Source organism: Cavia porcellus, unplaced genomic scaffold, assembly GCF_034190915.1.
Source record: "Cavia porcellus strain 051 isolate PalLab524CR breed Dunkin Hartley unplaced genomic scaffold, mCavPor4.1 scaffold_10, whole genome shotgun sequence".
NCBI lineage: Eukaryota > Metazoa > Chordata > Mammalia > Rodentia > Caviidae > Cavia > Cavia porcellus.
In genome coordinates, this window is record NW_026947493.1 from 33058681 (window position 1) to 33074571 (window position 15891).

The following is a 15891-nucleotide window of genomic DNA, read 5'->3' on the forward strand; positions in this document are numbered from 1 at the left end:
AAAGTGGATAATCAAGTAAGAAGCTTATAGAGAGGGTATCTTACTTTAAGAAAGATGGTATCAAGATGAACTGTGCGTTATGAGTTTGATTCCTAGTACCAAAAAAAAAAAAAATGAATTGGGCAGAGTATTTATTTATTTACTTACTTATTTTTGATACTAGGGATCGAACTCACAACCTTGCACTTGCCAGCCTGGAACTTATGCCACTGAGCTAAATCCCCAGCCCCAGACTATTTATTTATAGTAAGTAGCAAGAACTGCTTAGCAATGTAACATTAAGCAATCAAACACTTACCCTCATTAGCTGGTTCCTTTACCTCTCAAAATGATCTGTCTGTCTTTGCTGGGGAAGATAAATTCCTTCTGTATTTCTAATTTGCTGATACTTAAAAATCAAGTATCAGGCCTCTTGCCCTTGACACCCTTTTCTGCATGTTCTTGCTATGCTGTTTAGGTGCCGTTTTGCCGGGTATTAATCATCCTACATGAGAAACGAGCTTCCCCAGTCTGATTCCAAACATGCCTTCCTGCTGACCTGGCTCCTTCCCACGCCACGCTCAGCCTGTTCTCTCTTCTTCTGTCGCCGCTGTCGAGACAGGGAAGGTTCAGTCCCACAGCTGTGTGGCTGTAAACCTGGCTGGATTCTGCTCTGTTTTTCTATAAAAGCTTCATCAGCAACTTGATCCTTAAAAATAGGAAAATGAAACAAATATACACAAAAGACGACCACAGAATGAAAGTCTTTTGAACTTCAAATGTCAAATACCTACTTTTAAAATTGCAAAATGAAAAAAATAAAATTGCAAAACAAAAATGGAAGGGAATAGTTCTCTTTCTCAAAATGAATATTCATTTGCAGTGCTGACAAACTATTTTAGATTTTTTTTCTCTTACCCCAAATAAAAATAACTCTTTTAATCAAATTACTCAAATTGCAATTAAACCTAAAGCTACTTCCAAGGGCTGGGTATTTAATTTAGTGGCAGAGCACTTACCTAACAAGCGTGAGGCCCTAGGTTCACTGCACAGCACCAAAAAATTCAAGAACAAAACAACCATAAAAGAAACCACTTCTGCTTGATCTTACTTTTAAAAACTTATTACTTTGGGCCAGGGATTTAGCTCAGTGGCACAAGCACCTGCCTGGCAAGTGTGAGATTGTGAGTTTGATTCAGGTACCAAAAACAAAACAAAACCTCATTACTTTTAATAGGTTTTCTATTTTCAACATGAATAAATGTTTTACATGACATCAAATTTAATACACTCCCCAAGTAAACACCAGCTATCTGTAAAATGCACAATTAAAACAGCACTGTGGTCTGATGTATGTCAAAAGCCTGCCTTCCTGAGCCCACTTCCTCATCTGAAAACGGGACCAGTGCCTGGCATACATTGTACAGTTGAGCCTTGGTATCCATAGGGGACAGATTCCAGAACTCCCTTTTGCCCAGGTACCAAAATACATAGATGTTCAAGTCTCTTATATAAAATGGCATTTAACTGCACATTCTTTATATCCTTTAAATCATTCTAGATTGCTTGTACTGCCCAACACAATGTAAGCACCATGCAAATAACTGTGACACTATACTGGTTAGCGGGTGATGACTAGAGAAGGCGTCTGTACACATTCAGTACACATAAAGGTTTTCCTTCTCCCAGTATCTTTCATCTGTGGCTGGTTGAGTCCACAGATGTAGGAGATGCAGATACAGAGTGCTGGCTGTGGTGCTGTTAGAGTTTAGCTGAAATGGGACACCAGGAGCAGTCAGGACAATCGTACTTATTCCATGCTCAAAAACGGTGACCTGCTGGTGGCAGCACTAATAATAAAATTAACTTTAAGTTACAAAAGGTGAACAGGATAGCTAGTTTTAGAAACCAATGTATACCAAACATTAACATAAGACTCTATTTATTGCATTTTTTTAACCTATCAAGAGTATTCAAGTTTCCAAGATGATGGACACTGGTAAATGAATATCATTCAATTGATACTTCATTTGTTTGTTTAATGGTAGTGAAAATTGAACCCAGGGCATTTACACTGAGTTATAGTCCCTTTTTTTTTGTCTTTTTGAGACAAGGTCTTGCTATGCAGTTCAGGCTGGCCTTGAGCTCACTTTGTAGCTTAAGCTGCTCTCGAACTTGCAAACAATTCTCCTGCCTCAGCTCCCAAGTGCTGGGATTACAGAAGTGCGCCACCACACCTGGTTTATATTCCCTTTTTAAAATTTTTATTTTGAGACAGGGTCATGGCAAGTCCCTAAGTTGCCCAAACTGGGCTTGAATTTATGATCCTCTTGCCTCAGCCTCCCACAGTACAGGGATTACAGGCACGAATCACAATGTCTAGACACAGTCAATGCATTTTGTGCATATGTGTGGGTACACAGAACTGAACTCAGGACTGTGCACTTGCCTGGCAGGCACTGTGCTGCTAAGCTATGTCCCCAGCCCTATCAATGCATGTTTATCAGAATCCTACTATCAAAATCTATCAGGTGTTATCATTAATACAACATTTTTAGATCTCTGGAAAATACAAAATTATAGGTAAAAATAACTTACTCTTTAAAGAGGAAACCCAACATCCAACATAAAATAGAGTACAATAGATTAATTTACAACATTGCTATTCTAGCTGAACAAGATCAGCATAATAAATAACAAATGATCCAACTTTTAAGAGAGAAATAAATGTTTTTCTATTGGTGATAGTTTAGAATACTCAAAATAAAGCTTACATGTGTATGAGAATGACATGAACAAATGACTTAAGGAGCATCTCCATGAAATCCAATTGAATTCTGAAACAAATTATTCCATTTTTATGAAGAAGAAAATAATAACAAACTGACAGCCAAGTGTGATGATGCACTCATATAATCTCAGTACTCAGGGGCTCAGGCAGGAGAAGCACTTTGAGTTCGAGGCCAGTCCTGCCTACATAGTGAATTCTGGGCCAGCCTGAACTACAAAGAAAGACCCTGTCTCAAAACAAAACAATAATAATAATAACAACAACAATGAAAAGTAATAGAGGAAATGCTGCACGTTAAATTCTACCAAACAAGTTTACTATAAAAGCTTAGTGTAAGACAGACTGAACAGAGACAAGACAGGCATGGCTACTCTCACGCTCAACATGAACAGTAAGAATGTTGACAAGGGAAGCAAAGCAAGCCCTCCCTGCGAATCAGCGCCATGTGCGGCCCATGAAGGGGAGCGGGAAACTAGGCCCCAGCCTTTTCCCATGAGTCAACAGGATTTGCAGACTGCAGAGGAAGAGAACAAAATCACCAAGCAGCAAGCCCTCCAGCCCTTCCTGTGAGTTGGCGCTATGTGTAAGCTGCTGGGGGGACGGCCAGATGCCAGCCCCTCTGGCATGTAGGCTACGAAACAACAAGAGCCAACCCCCACCCCACCTTCCATAAGCAACTGGCTGATCCAGAGAAACACAGGCTGGGATGATAGCTATTCAGGTAAAATACAATTTAATACCTGTAGTGTTTAGTGTTTCACTGACTTTGCAGGTCTAAAGCCGGTAGTCTCATCATCTATTCAGAGGATAACAATACACAATGTAGCATACATGGGAATTTCCTTCTGAAGGTGGTAGGCATTGTTAATTCCCTATGATCTTTTTCTGAAGTCTTGTATCATTTTCACTGTTTGATGGGGCTGAGTTTTATTCTGTTTTGTTTTGTTTGATTTTGTTGTATCTGATGGCATGGCATGAGCAGCTATTTCTAAGACAGCAAGACATATTATGGTAGCCATTTTGGATTTACTATAGGCTTGTTTTGAAGTCCTTTATTGCAGCCATTGTTTTGTTTTTATTGGATTCTGTTCTGTTTTGTTTGATTTTTACTATGTCTGAAGTTATCTGTAGCTATTGTGAAGACAACAAGAGGCAGTATGGTTAAAACAAGAAAAAGAAAGTGTTGGCAAGGGTATAAAAAAAATGGAACCGGGGCTGGGCATTTAGCTCAGCGGCCTAAGCACCTGCCTTGCAAGCAGGCAGTTGTGAGTTCAATCCCTGGTACTGATAAAAAGGAAAAAGACCAAAAAAAATAGAACCCTCTGATAATGCGACTGAGAATTAAAATTATGCAGTTTCTTGGGAAAAAGTTTTGTTTTAGGGAGAGTTTTTTTGTGTTGTTTTGTTTTTTGAGACAGGCTATTGCTTTGTAGACCAATCTGGCCTCAAACTCACAGCTATCCTCCTACCTCAGTCTCCTGAGTGCTGGGATTACAGGTGTGCATCACCACACTCATCAGGGAAAAGTTTCACAATTCCACAAACAGACAGATGGTGGTACACCTCTGGCTAACTCCAGCACTCGGGGAGGCTGAGACAGGAGGATCAGAAGTTCAAATCCAGCCTAGACAATTTAATGACTTAGCAAGAGCTGTCTCAATATAAAAAATATAAAAGGGCTAAGGATGCACCTCAGTGCAAACGCCCCGGGTTCAATCCCTAGCAATCTAAGCAATGTTTAAAAAAAGTTAAACATAAACCAGATGTAGTGATGTACATTATAATCCCAGCTATTCAGGATCTAAGTCAGGAAGACTGCAAATTCACAGCCAGCATAGGCAACTTAACAAGGCCCTGTCTCAAAGTAAAAAATAAAAAGGGGTGGGGGTATAGTTTAGTATAGAGCAACCCCAGATACAATCTCCAGTACCACCACCAAAAAAAAAAAAAGAAAGAGAAAAGGAGAAGAAAGTTTACATACAGTTATCATATGACTGAGCAATTCCATTCCTAAGTATAAATTCAACAGAAAGGAAAGCACACATCCATATAACAATGTCTAACAAGTGTTCACAGCAACAGTCTTAACACTGGCCAAAAAGTAGAAGCAACCCAAATGTTCATCAACTGATAAATAGATACATAAAGTATCATAGAGATATACAGGGGAATTTATTTGGCAATTAAAAAAAAGGTACTGGCTACCTTAGATACTATGGTACTACCATAGATAAACCTTGAAAACAGTCTAAGTAAAAGCAGCCAGACATGAATAGCCATTGGCTGTATCAGAATAAGCGAACAAACTAGAATAAAAGTTGTCAGTGCTTAAGAACAAGAGAAAATGGAGAGTGACTATTACTTTCTTTTCACTGGGTGATGAAAATATTCTTCTGCATTTACACTGGAACACTGAATAACTAACTGATTTTCCTAACACAATAACCAAAGCATGTGATCCTTTTTAACCACACTTCCCTGTCTTCTCTCCGGAAGCCAGTCCTACTGCATGTCACTCACCTGGAGCTCTGGCTTTTGAGCTTTGTTTAGAGGCTGTGATGGCTTTGCTGCTTTGGTCCCTTCCCCACTACTATCATCAGAGGGCTGTGTGGGGATCCAGTTTTCAGGCTGGGCACTGTGGTTAGTGTTAACCTGCAGACTCTCTGCTTCCACTTGGGAAACACTGCAGTTATCTTCCAGCTCCCTAGAGGTATCTAAGTGTCCTGAGTGAGTCTTCTGAACGAAGTCACTGTTCACTGAACCCCTCCTCTTTGCAGGTAAGATGTCAATATTCACCCTGCTGATGGTAGCTAGTGATTCTGCGGCACTGCTCACACCTGGTTTGCTAGCGTGCTCTTCTGGAGGAGCAGGTAACCTCAAGGGGCCAATGATGACGGGTTTCTCCTGGGGCAAACATTTATCTTCGCTCTGAGTAGAAAGATGTTTCAAAGTTAGAGTTTTCCTCCTGCTTACACAAAAACTAACTCAAAATTGAACATGTTCCTCAAAAAGTTAAACACAGAATTATGATACAATTTACCTTGGAATGGACATGTTACCAGCAATTCCATTCCTAGGTACAGAACTGAAATCAGGGACTAAAGTAGAGATATGTGCACCAATAATTCTCAAAAGGCAGCAATGACCCAAATGTCCATCAGCAGATGGATTTAAAATAACATAGTGCATACATATGAGTATTAGCCATAGAAAAGGAGGAAATTCTAACACACTACACATGGATGAACCTGAAAACATGCTAATCACAGAAGAATACGATTATACGATTCTATTTATACAAAATATTTAAAATAGCAAAATTCACAGAGACAGAAAATAGAGAAGTTATGAGGGCCTAAAGACTGAGGAACTAGAGAGTTATCTCTCAGTGTTAACTAGAACAATTTCTGATATGATGAAAGGGCTTGGAAGACGATGGTGATGGTTACACAATATTGTGAATGCAATTAAAGACCCCCACAGACCAAAATGCCTGCTGTAGCAAAAATAGAGAAATACTACAACTGACTAAGTGGATTTATTCCTAGAACATGAGAATTGCTCACATCAAAATAATCAATGTAATATGCCACATGAACAAAATGAAGGGGAAAAAAAATCACATGATCATCTCAATGTGGAAAATGCACTAGCCAAAACTCTACATTGTTTTATTTTCTATTTTTTTCCTGAGGCTCACTGTGTAGTCCAGGCTGGCCTTGAACTCAGCAATTCTCATCTCAGGCTCTCCACCATGTCTGGCTGTTTCATAATTTAAAAAATTCAGTGAAATAATAATAAAAGGAAGTTATCTTAATACAATAAAAGCTATATATATGGGCTGGGGATTTAGCTCAGCGGCATAAGCGCCTACCTTGGAAGCAGGCAGTTGTGAGTTCGATCCCTGGTACCAAAAAAAAAAAAAAAAAAGCTATATATATATGTATAAATCTTACACCAAATATTCTACTTAAAAGTAAAATCTGAAAGCTTTTCCTTTAAGATCAGGAAAAAGGAAAGATGCCTCCTCTCACCACTTCTACTCAACATAATATTGGAAGCTGTAGCCAGAGTAATTAGGCAAGAAAACAAAGATAACAAGCATTGAAAATGTGTAAGAAGTAAAATTATCTTCGTTCATAGATGATATAATCTTATGTTGTAAGTAAATCCTAAAGATTCCTCAAAAAATTGTTGGAACTAAGAAGTAAATTTAATAAAGAAGCAGGAGACAAAAATCAACACACAAAAATTAACTGCTTTTCTACACACTAACAATGAATAATCTGAAACAAAAACTACTCCATTTATAATAGCACAAAAAAAAAAAAAAAACACTTAGATATTAACTAAGAAGCCAAAGGATCTGAAAGAAACTAAAGGTGGGCTTGGTGGTGAGTCCCTGCAATCCCAGCACTCTGGGAGGCTAAGGTCAGAGGCCAGCTTAGATTATACAGTGAGTTCAGTACCAGACTAAACTACATAATAAGACCTTGTCTGGAAGAAAAGATGAAGACAAAGAAGAAGAAGGGGGAGGGGAATAGAGGAGAGGGAGGGGAGGGGAAGGGGAGAGGAAGAAGAAGAGGAAAGAGGTGAAGGAAGAAGGAATTAAGACATAAATAAGTGGAAATGTTCATAGATTAGATGACTAATACCATTAAGACGTCATTAATAGAATAATCTATACACTCAGTACGACTTCAAACTCCTAAGAACTTTTTTTTTTTTTTTTTTTGGTCTTTTTTGTTTTTATCGGTACCGGGGATCGAACTCACGACCACCTGCTTGCAAGGCAGGTGCTTATGCCTCTGAGCTAAACCCCCAGTCCCCCGCCCTTTTTTTTCTGAAACAGAAAAAATCCATCATGGAAGGCCTGAGAAATCTCAAGGAATTCCAAAGAGTTAAAGCAATCTTGAAAAGGAAAAAGAATATTCACCTTTTTCAATTTTAAAACTTATTCTAGAGCTATAATAATCAAAACAGTTGGTACTAAAATTAAGTACCAGAGAAATGGAATAAAAGATAAAGCCTAAAAATGAATACTTACATGCACTCAAGTGATTATTGATGAAGATAATACAACTATTTGTGTTAATCAATTTTCTGTTGCTGTAACTGCATAACACTCATTGTTTTGGTCACTGTGGGGTCCAGGGTAGAGGGGCTATGTGTTGTGAGGACCTTGTTTCTAGAGGGAACTCCACAAGAGTATCAGGGTAACACAAAAAAATCACATGGCAAAAGGAACATATCTAAAACAGTCAAACTGGCTTTTGTAACAAACTGATTCTCAAAAATAATTGATTAATCCATTAATCCATGAGTGGACTAATCCATTCTTGAGGATTACACTCCTGATCTAATTACACTCTTGATCCAATTACCTTTAGGCCCCACCTAATCCCATCTCTTAACACCTCACAATGAGGATTAAATTTTAGCATGAGTTTTGTTGGAAACATTCTAGCCATAGCACCACCTCTCAATAAATTTCAGCTATAATATCATTCAATAAATTGAACAGAACAGTCTTTTCAAAAAACGGTGCTGAGAAAACCAGACCCACATACAAAAATATGAAGTTGAAGCCTTTTGAAATACCTTATATAAATATTAACTCAAAATGAATGAAAGGCCTGAATGTAAAAGCCAAAAATTATAAAACTCTCAGAAGAAAAAATAAGGCAAAATGACATTGGATTTGGCGAAGATTTCTTGGATATGACACCAAAGAACAAAGAAAACGTAGACAAATTGTGTTTTTCTCTGCTTCCCATCTGACTCCAGGTGAACATGTCCCCGGGCTATGCATGCCATCCTGCCTTGGAGCCAGTGAACTATGAACTGAAACCCAGGCCAAGTAGGAATCCACTGTCAAGTAGAATGACCATGCTTCTACTGCCCTGCTGGGGCCTTTGCTTAGAAGAATCATTTTGCTTAGAAGAGCACAGCTGTGATCTGGCTGCCTTGGGGCAGCAGACACCAGACTCACACACAACTCCAGAAGAAACATACAAGCAGGGAACAGCAGCTCTTTCTGCAAACTGTCATAAGAGTAGATCAGAGATCTCCATGTTAAAGACATCACAGCCCTATGGACCTTAAAAGTTACCTGCTTATTCCACACCCTAGTCTTTTCCTTCTACCGGAGCTGCGAACAAGTCTTTGGGCTCACTCTAAATTCTTGTATTATTGTCATAACCATTTTTAATAAAAGGACTTCCTGCCACTGGGTATGGCACCAGGAAATGGAAAAAAAAGAAAAAGAAAAAACGTTCAACTTAAAGATTTCGGAAATGCTCACCAACAATGGAATGATATAACATCTTGTGGATCGCTCCTATCCAAAACCCAAATGAACAGAAAAATAACAAATGTTATGAGAATGTGAATAAACTGGAACTGCTGTGCCCTGCTGATGGACTGTAAACTGGTGCAGCTGCTATGCTGCTGTTGGAAAATGGTGTGGAGGTTTATCAAAAAGTCAAATACAGTATTATCATTTTACCCAGTAACTCCACTCCTTGATATATATCCCAAAGAGCTGAAAACAGGTATTCAAATATTGAAGTACTAAACAAATGTTCATAGCAATAGCCAAGAGATGAAAACAGCTCAAATGACCACCAATGGATGAATGGATAAACCACCTGTGGAATACACGTAAAATGGAATATTAACCAGTCATAAAAACAAAGGAAGTCCGAAAATGTGCTACATGGATGAACCTTAAAAACACTCAGTGAAAGCCAAGCATAAAGGGTCATATATTGTCTGACTCCATTCATATGTGTGACTCCACATTCATACCTAAATCCACAGGGACAGAGGTGGGGGTTGTCAGGGGTGAGGTGAAGAAGGAAATGAGAAGTGATTGCTTAATGAGTAAAGGATTTCCTTTAGGCTGATGAAAATGTTTGGAATTAAATAACTGGTGATGGGCCTGGTGTGGTGGCGCACACCTGTAATCAATCCCAGGACTAGGGAGGGTGAGGCAGGAGGATTGCTGTGAGTTAGAAGTCAGCCTGGGCTATGTAGTGAGTTCAAGGCCAGCCTGAACTACATAGTGAGACTCTGCCTCAACAAACAAACAACATACATAAGAGATGACGGCTGCACATATTTGTGAATTATTAAACACATATAATTGTTTACTTTGAAAAACTTCACTTTATGTCATGCAAACCTCATCCTTTAAAAATCTAAGAAGTTATTACAACACTGATTTCATGAATAATTTGACAATTTGAGTCTTCTGTGAACAAAGTGAATTTAAAAGAATTACCTTCATCAGTATTCTTTCTTTAGGATACAGGATTAATTGCACATCAGAATTTCTAGTAATAATTTCCCCATAACATAATTTGTCCAGGCAACCTGTCTTCTAAAATACAGTCTCTAAATCACGAGCCTTTAAAAAGCCACGTACAGGCCAGGGATTTAGCTCAGTGGCAGAAGCGCCTGCCTGGCAAGCACAAGGTTGTGAATTCAACCCCAGTACCCAAAAAAAACAAAGCCACCTACCATTACACGTGTCTGGGGGTGCTCAGCAGAGGGGAGCTGGGGGTAGACTGCTTCATGATTTGATTCTGTCCTCCTGGAGACCACTGTAGCAACAGGCTTGGATTTGGCATCACCGTTTTTAATGTTGGCTTTGGAGGTTTTTCTTTATGAGGCAGAAAAGAATTAAAGAATATCAGTACAGTCAAGATTAAGGAGCTTTAATGCATATATGAAAACATGTGTACACATTACACTTCTCTAAAAAACTGCAACCTGAATAGAGAATAGTCTTAAAAATCTGGTAAGTATTTTGTGAAACACCTGACAAGTACTTTTCAAAACAAAGTCATAAAAAACAGGGTGAAAAACTATCACAGACTCAAAAAGACCAAGGAGATATAAGGTAATACAGTAACTTGAACTGAATCTAGAAACAGAAAAAGGACATGACAGGAAAAACTACCAAAAGCCAAATAGTCTGGAGTTCAGCAGCAACACATCAATGTTGGTTGGTTTCCTAGGTGTTTTTTTTTGGTACCGGGGATTGAACTCATGACCTCACACTTGCCAGGCAGGTGCTTGTGCTGCTGAGCTATACCCCAGCCCTGTTTCTTAGTTTTGACAAATGTACCATGGTAGTATAAGATGCCAAAGATGAAAGCAGGTGAGAGGGTACACAGATATTCTAGTAGGTGACAGTATTCAGATCCTGTCTGTACTAGCCTGGCAACTTTTCTGTAAATACAAAATTATTCCAAATAAAAATGCTGCCTGCAAAGTGCAAGGTCCTGAGTTTGATACCCAGTCCCCCAAAAAAAAAAAAAAAAAAAAATGCTATGAGAAAGTGCCTCATGTAGAGAAGTACCAGTGAAAGTTTCCTCTCAAGATTCATGTTTGCAATAATGCCATAGGTGATTTGACAAATCTGACTGGTAGAGAACTGTGTGGTATACACTTTCTCACTTGCAGAATAAATGCATACAGGAATAGCATCAAACCCAACCGTTTTAGTGTTATTTCTAAAACTGGACTATCCCTCTGGAGAAGTCAATGAGAACGTGGAGATCAGAGTGTTGGAAGGCCTGCTTGCTTGGAAATTACAGACAATGTAAACAAAAAGACAGTCTCAGTCCCTGGGGCCCTCTATTATTGTCTTCTCTCCTTGCACATTAAACTTGCCACAAGGAAGACGGAGAAGACAGAGATGGTGACAGTTTTGATCAGCCCTACGTCTTAGCTCCCAGACATTCAGTTAGTGAATGTAAAACCTGAGAGTTGATAAGAGGAATTCATTTCTTGAAAAACTATGTGAATCAAGAGTGAGCTTTATATATGGTCTCATAAATTTGAATACTATTTTATGTGATTATTTTTACACATAGTAAAGACTGTAATGGTTCACTGAACAGTTCTCTCCATTTTTCTGAAACCAAGAGATAAAACCCTGTATGGGAGATGTTCTCCCTGTATCAGAAGGAAAATAACAATCTTGTCATCAGGAATGAAAAGTTGAGACAGATAAGACTGTACAAACAGACCATATTAAAAATAATTCTGATCTTCCTTGATCCTCACAAAGTTTACTTTTCCACGCTTACTTTTCTTGTTCAATCTTTTATAAAAGCTATAGGTTTCACTTCTTGTTTTTGTTTGTTTTTTGGTCTTTTTGAGACAGGGCCTTGTTATGCAGTTCAGGCTGGCCTTGAGCTTGCTTTGTAGCCCGGGCTCATCTTGAACTCACAATGATCCTGTCTCAGCCTCCTGAGTACTGGGATTACAGAACTGCACCACCACATCTGCCCTAGGTTTCTTTGGGTCTTCCTCCTCTTAGGAGGGCTCCTGGCTCACCTAAAACTTTGGTAGACAAATTTAAATCTGTATGCTTCTCATCTCTTAATTTGTCTTTCATCAGTTTAATTCTCAGGCCCAGGTTTAAAAAAAAGAACCCAAAGAGGGTAAAATTTTGCCTCCTCTATATATTCTAAGCACAGTTTACTTGGTGTTTTAAAAAAACTCACCATAAATTCTTGCACATGAAAATTATAGAAGCCACCCTCTTTTACTTCATCTAGTTAGCCCAGCTATTTTCAAGGAAGTATCTTACGCCTTAGTGGCCTCCAAAAACAAGGAAATCTGGTGTTTTATATAAGGCTGCCGCAGGATGCTCCTCACAGAGGGTCTTTCTTCAGGCCTTTTGCTCAGCATTGTTCTTATCAGGTCTGCCAGCTCGGGGCTATAAGCTTTTGGCATTGGTGGCAGCTACAAAGAAAAATAATCCTGCAATTATGACTAATGATCTTATGAAACAAAGTAAAAGATGGTTTCCCAATATTTATTAAAAGTCCTACATCCATAGAAGTAGAAAATAATCAGCATATTAGTCTATAGCAAGTATGCTGGTACTCTAATTGAAATAACATGTAACACTATAAAACTGTTTCTTTCAACCCAGCAGTCATATTAGAGGATAACTCTCTCCCCGAAAAGTAACAGCATGAATTTCTAAAGATTTATACACCAGGATGGTCAATGCATTACTGTTCTTACAGTAGTTAAAACCTGGAAACAAACATCTATGGACTTGCATTAAATTATGGTCATTTATTCCACAAAATAATTATGGCACATACTTTGTGTGTATGTGTGTTACTGAGGTTCGAACCTAGGGAGCTGCATCATTTCCTGTTCCCTTTCTAATTTCACTTTAAGACAGTTTCACTGAGTCACTCAGTGGCTCCAACTGGGATCAAACGTGCCATTCTTCTGCCTTAGCATGCTAGGATTACAGGTGTGGCTTAAAGGACACTAGCACAAGTGCCTGCCAGGCAAGCACAGGTGCTAAGTTCGATTCCTGGTACCAAAAAAAAAAAAGAAAGAAAGAGAAGGAATACTAAACTGCTGCTTAAAAAATAAAAGACAAGTGCCCAGCAAGATATGCCAAGTATAGCAAACTGCAAAAGTAAGTTATATGTCACTATGTACAGCCTGATTGTATTTTGGAACTTTTTAAAAAAGTAGCTCTGTGAGGGCTGGGGGTTTAGCTCAGCGGCGTAAGCACCTGCCCTGGCAAATGCAAGGTAGTGAGTTTGATCCCCATTACCAAAAAAAAAAAGTAGCTCTGTGTATACCTTGTCTGTTTACAGGCAGGTGAACTCTAGCAGCCTTGAAATAAATTGCCACCAATAGATAGCTCTAAGCGATGGAAACAGAGATGGGAGATTCACTCCCACCAAATGTGATTCTTTAAGTAGCAGAATTAGGGGCAAATTGGACTTGCTCATACACACACACATACAGACACACAGACAAACAAAACCCCCCTTGGTGCATGGATGCCTCAGACTGCAAAAGAGCAACTGGTCTCACTGAAATAACACACAGCTGGGCAACTCTGGCATCCATATTATTGACAATGCTTTTCTTGGTCCTCTACAATCCTGGCCCCACGGATTAAACCCAGGACTAGGATACATCCCCAGCTCTGTTTTATGCTTTGAGACAGAGTTTCACTAATTTGCCCAGGCTGCAAATTAGTGAACCTGCAGCTCTTCTACTTCAGCCTCCCAGAGTGCTGGGATTTACAGGTGTGGCTGACAGTTCTTAATCACTTCCCAGTGACCATGACAATTATCAAAGGAAAAAGTTAAAACAGTAGACTCATCACTGGCATGGCTCATTCATCCACAGCTGCTCAGGAAAAGATACTCATACCACCTTAGAGCACTTGTACTCTTGTGACTAAGGAAGAAGTTTCCAAAAAGCTGATTCTTTTGAGCCACTGAACCATTTTTGCAAACTAATACTAAGAACGGATGGATCACATCTCCTCAAATTCAACCCTTCTCAAAGAAGCAAGCCATCACTCTTTTTTTGGGGGGGTCTTCTGAGACAGGGTCTTGCTACGTAGTTCGGGCTGGCCTTGAACTTACTATGTAGCCCATGGTGATTGTCCTGCCTCAGCCTCCCAACTCTTGGGATTTTAGGCACACACATGTCCAGCATGCAACCCACCACTCTTAATTATCTGCCTAATATTAATGATTACTCATCAAGTGATTTAAATAATCACTGATTTTGTCCATAGCTATTTGCAAAGATGCATTATATCAACCTTACTTAGTTAATTCCGGGTAATGTTTACCTTTCCTTCAATAATCCGATAAACTAAAGAATTCATGTCTTTTGCATTGAAGGCATGTTTCAGGGTGGCCATTTCATAGACACAGCATCCCAAAGCCCAAACATCAGACTAGAAAAGAAAAATAATAAATGGTGAAATGTTTAAGTATCTTACTTACATTTTCCCCCTTTAAACAAACAAACAAAAAAATTTTTAACTCTATTTTCCCTTAACAGAGCCATAGACAATAGTAATTTAACTATTCTGAAAAATTCTGAAATTCTGGATAGTCTCCAAAGACACAGCAAGCCATCACGCGCAGCCCGATCCTACCTTGTAATTGTAGGGTTTGTTTGAGAAGAGTTCAGGGCTCATGTAATAGGGTGTGCCAATGAGGGTGCTCGCCATGTCGCAGTGGCTCTCCAACACTCGGGCAATTCCTAGGTCCCCCACTTTGATGATGTTTGTTCTTGTCAGGAAGACATTTTGAGTTTTCAGATCTCGATGAAGGATATGTTTTTCATGTAAATACTGAGAGAGGAAATAAAATTTCATTACATATATGCTGATTTACTTATTCCTAGCTTCTTAGGCTGGGGATTTAGCTCAGTGGCAAAAGCGCCTCTCCTGCCTGGCAAGTGCAAGGCTGTGAGTTCGATCCCCAGTACCACCAAAAAATATATATAAATAAATAAATAAAAAGTCTTTACTTATTCCTAGCTTTTTAATATTATCAGTCATTGCATAAGTTAAAGAGCTTTAGTTACTTAATCACCAAAATGTTACTGGTTTATAAACTCTGAAGTTAAAAGTCTACAGTAGGTATGGTGGCCAAAGCCTGTAAACCCAGTGTATGGAGGCTGAGCAGTGAATTCAAGGACAGCCTGGAATACATTGTGAGAGCCTGTCTCAAAAACAGAAAGAAACAAACAAACAAAATAACGCAACAGTCTCACAATTTTCAAAGCAAGAAAACTAAATTCTATACATTAAGTGGCCCAATGTCTTCCAAAATCGTTTCCTGGTGCCTTGGCATTTATGTCATTTTTATATTACCTGGATCTAGTTTTAAAATATGCTTATAAACGCCCACTCAAGGTAAAGACAGCTTAAACATCAAGTACACATTCCTTTCCCCATGAAATCCTAAGCTTAATAACATTTTCGAATATAGTATAAGATTATATTTATTTACTTCTGTTTTGGTTTTTGAGATAGTTTTGCTGTAGTCTAGGCTGACCTTGAACTTATGATGATCCTTCTGCCTCAGCCTCCTGAGTGCTGGGATTACAGGTGTGTGCCACCCTATTCTGCTCCTAAGATCATTTTTATTTAAAAAGTATCTCAGAATTTAAACAAGGCCAACTGGTTCTAGAAAACTCTACCAGTTACTGAATAGCAGTTAGTATACAGTTTCACTTTGGGGTTTGTGCTCATCCAAACACACACTTGTTTTACATTTCTCTCTTTTTTTTTTTTGTACTGGGTACCAAACTCA

At 38.9% G+C, this 15891-nt stretch overlaps 1 protein-coding gene across 8 annotated transcripts in view; it reads right to left on the reverse strand.

Moving 5' to 3' along the window:
- The window catches only part of Nek4 (NIMA related kinase 4), a 50785-nt gene that overhangs the window by 31272 nt on the left and 3622 nt on the right, over positions 1-15891 (reverse strand). For 7 of the 8 annotated variants that reach the window (XM_063257238.1, XM_063257237.1, XM_063257240.1 and 4 more), the window contains 6 exons: positions 14727-14924; positions 14415-14522; positions 12378-12532; positions 10295-10436; positions 5291-5698; positions 527-688 (listed from right to left, as the gene is read on the reverse strand). In XM_063257238.1, the coding sequence (XP_063113308.1) occupies positions 527-688; positions 5291-5698; positions 10295-10436; positions 12378-12532; positions 14415-14522; positions 14727-14924 (1173 nt within the window). The remainder of the gene's footprint in view (positions 1-526; positions 689-5290; positions 5699-10294; positions 10437-12377; positions 12533-14414; positions 14523-14726; positions 14925-15891) is intronic. The other variant, XM_003480100.5, reaches the window with a different exon arrangement.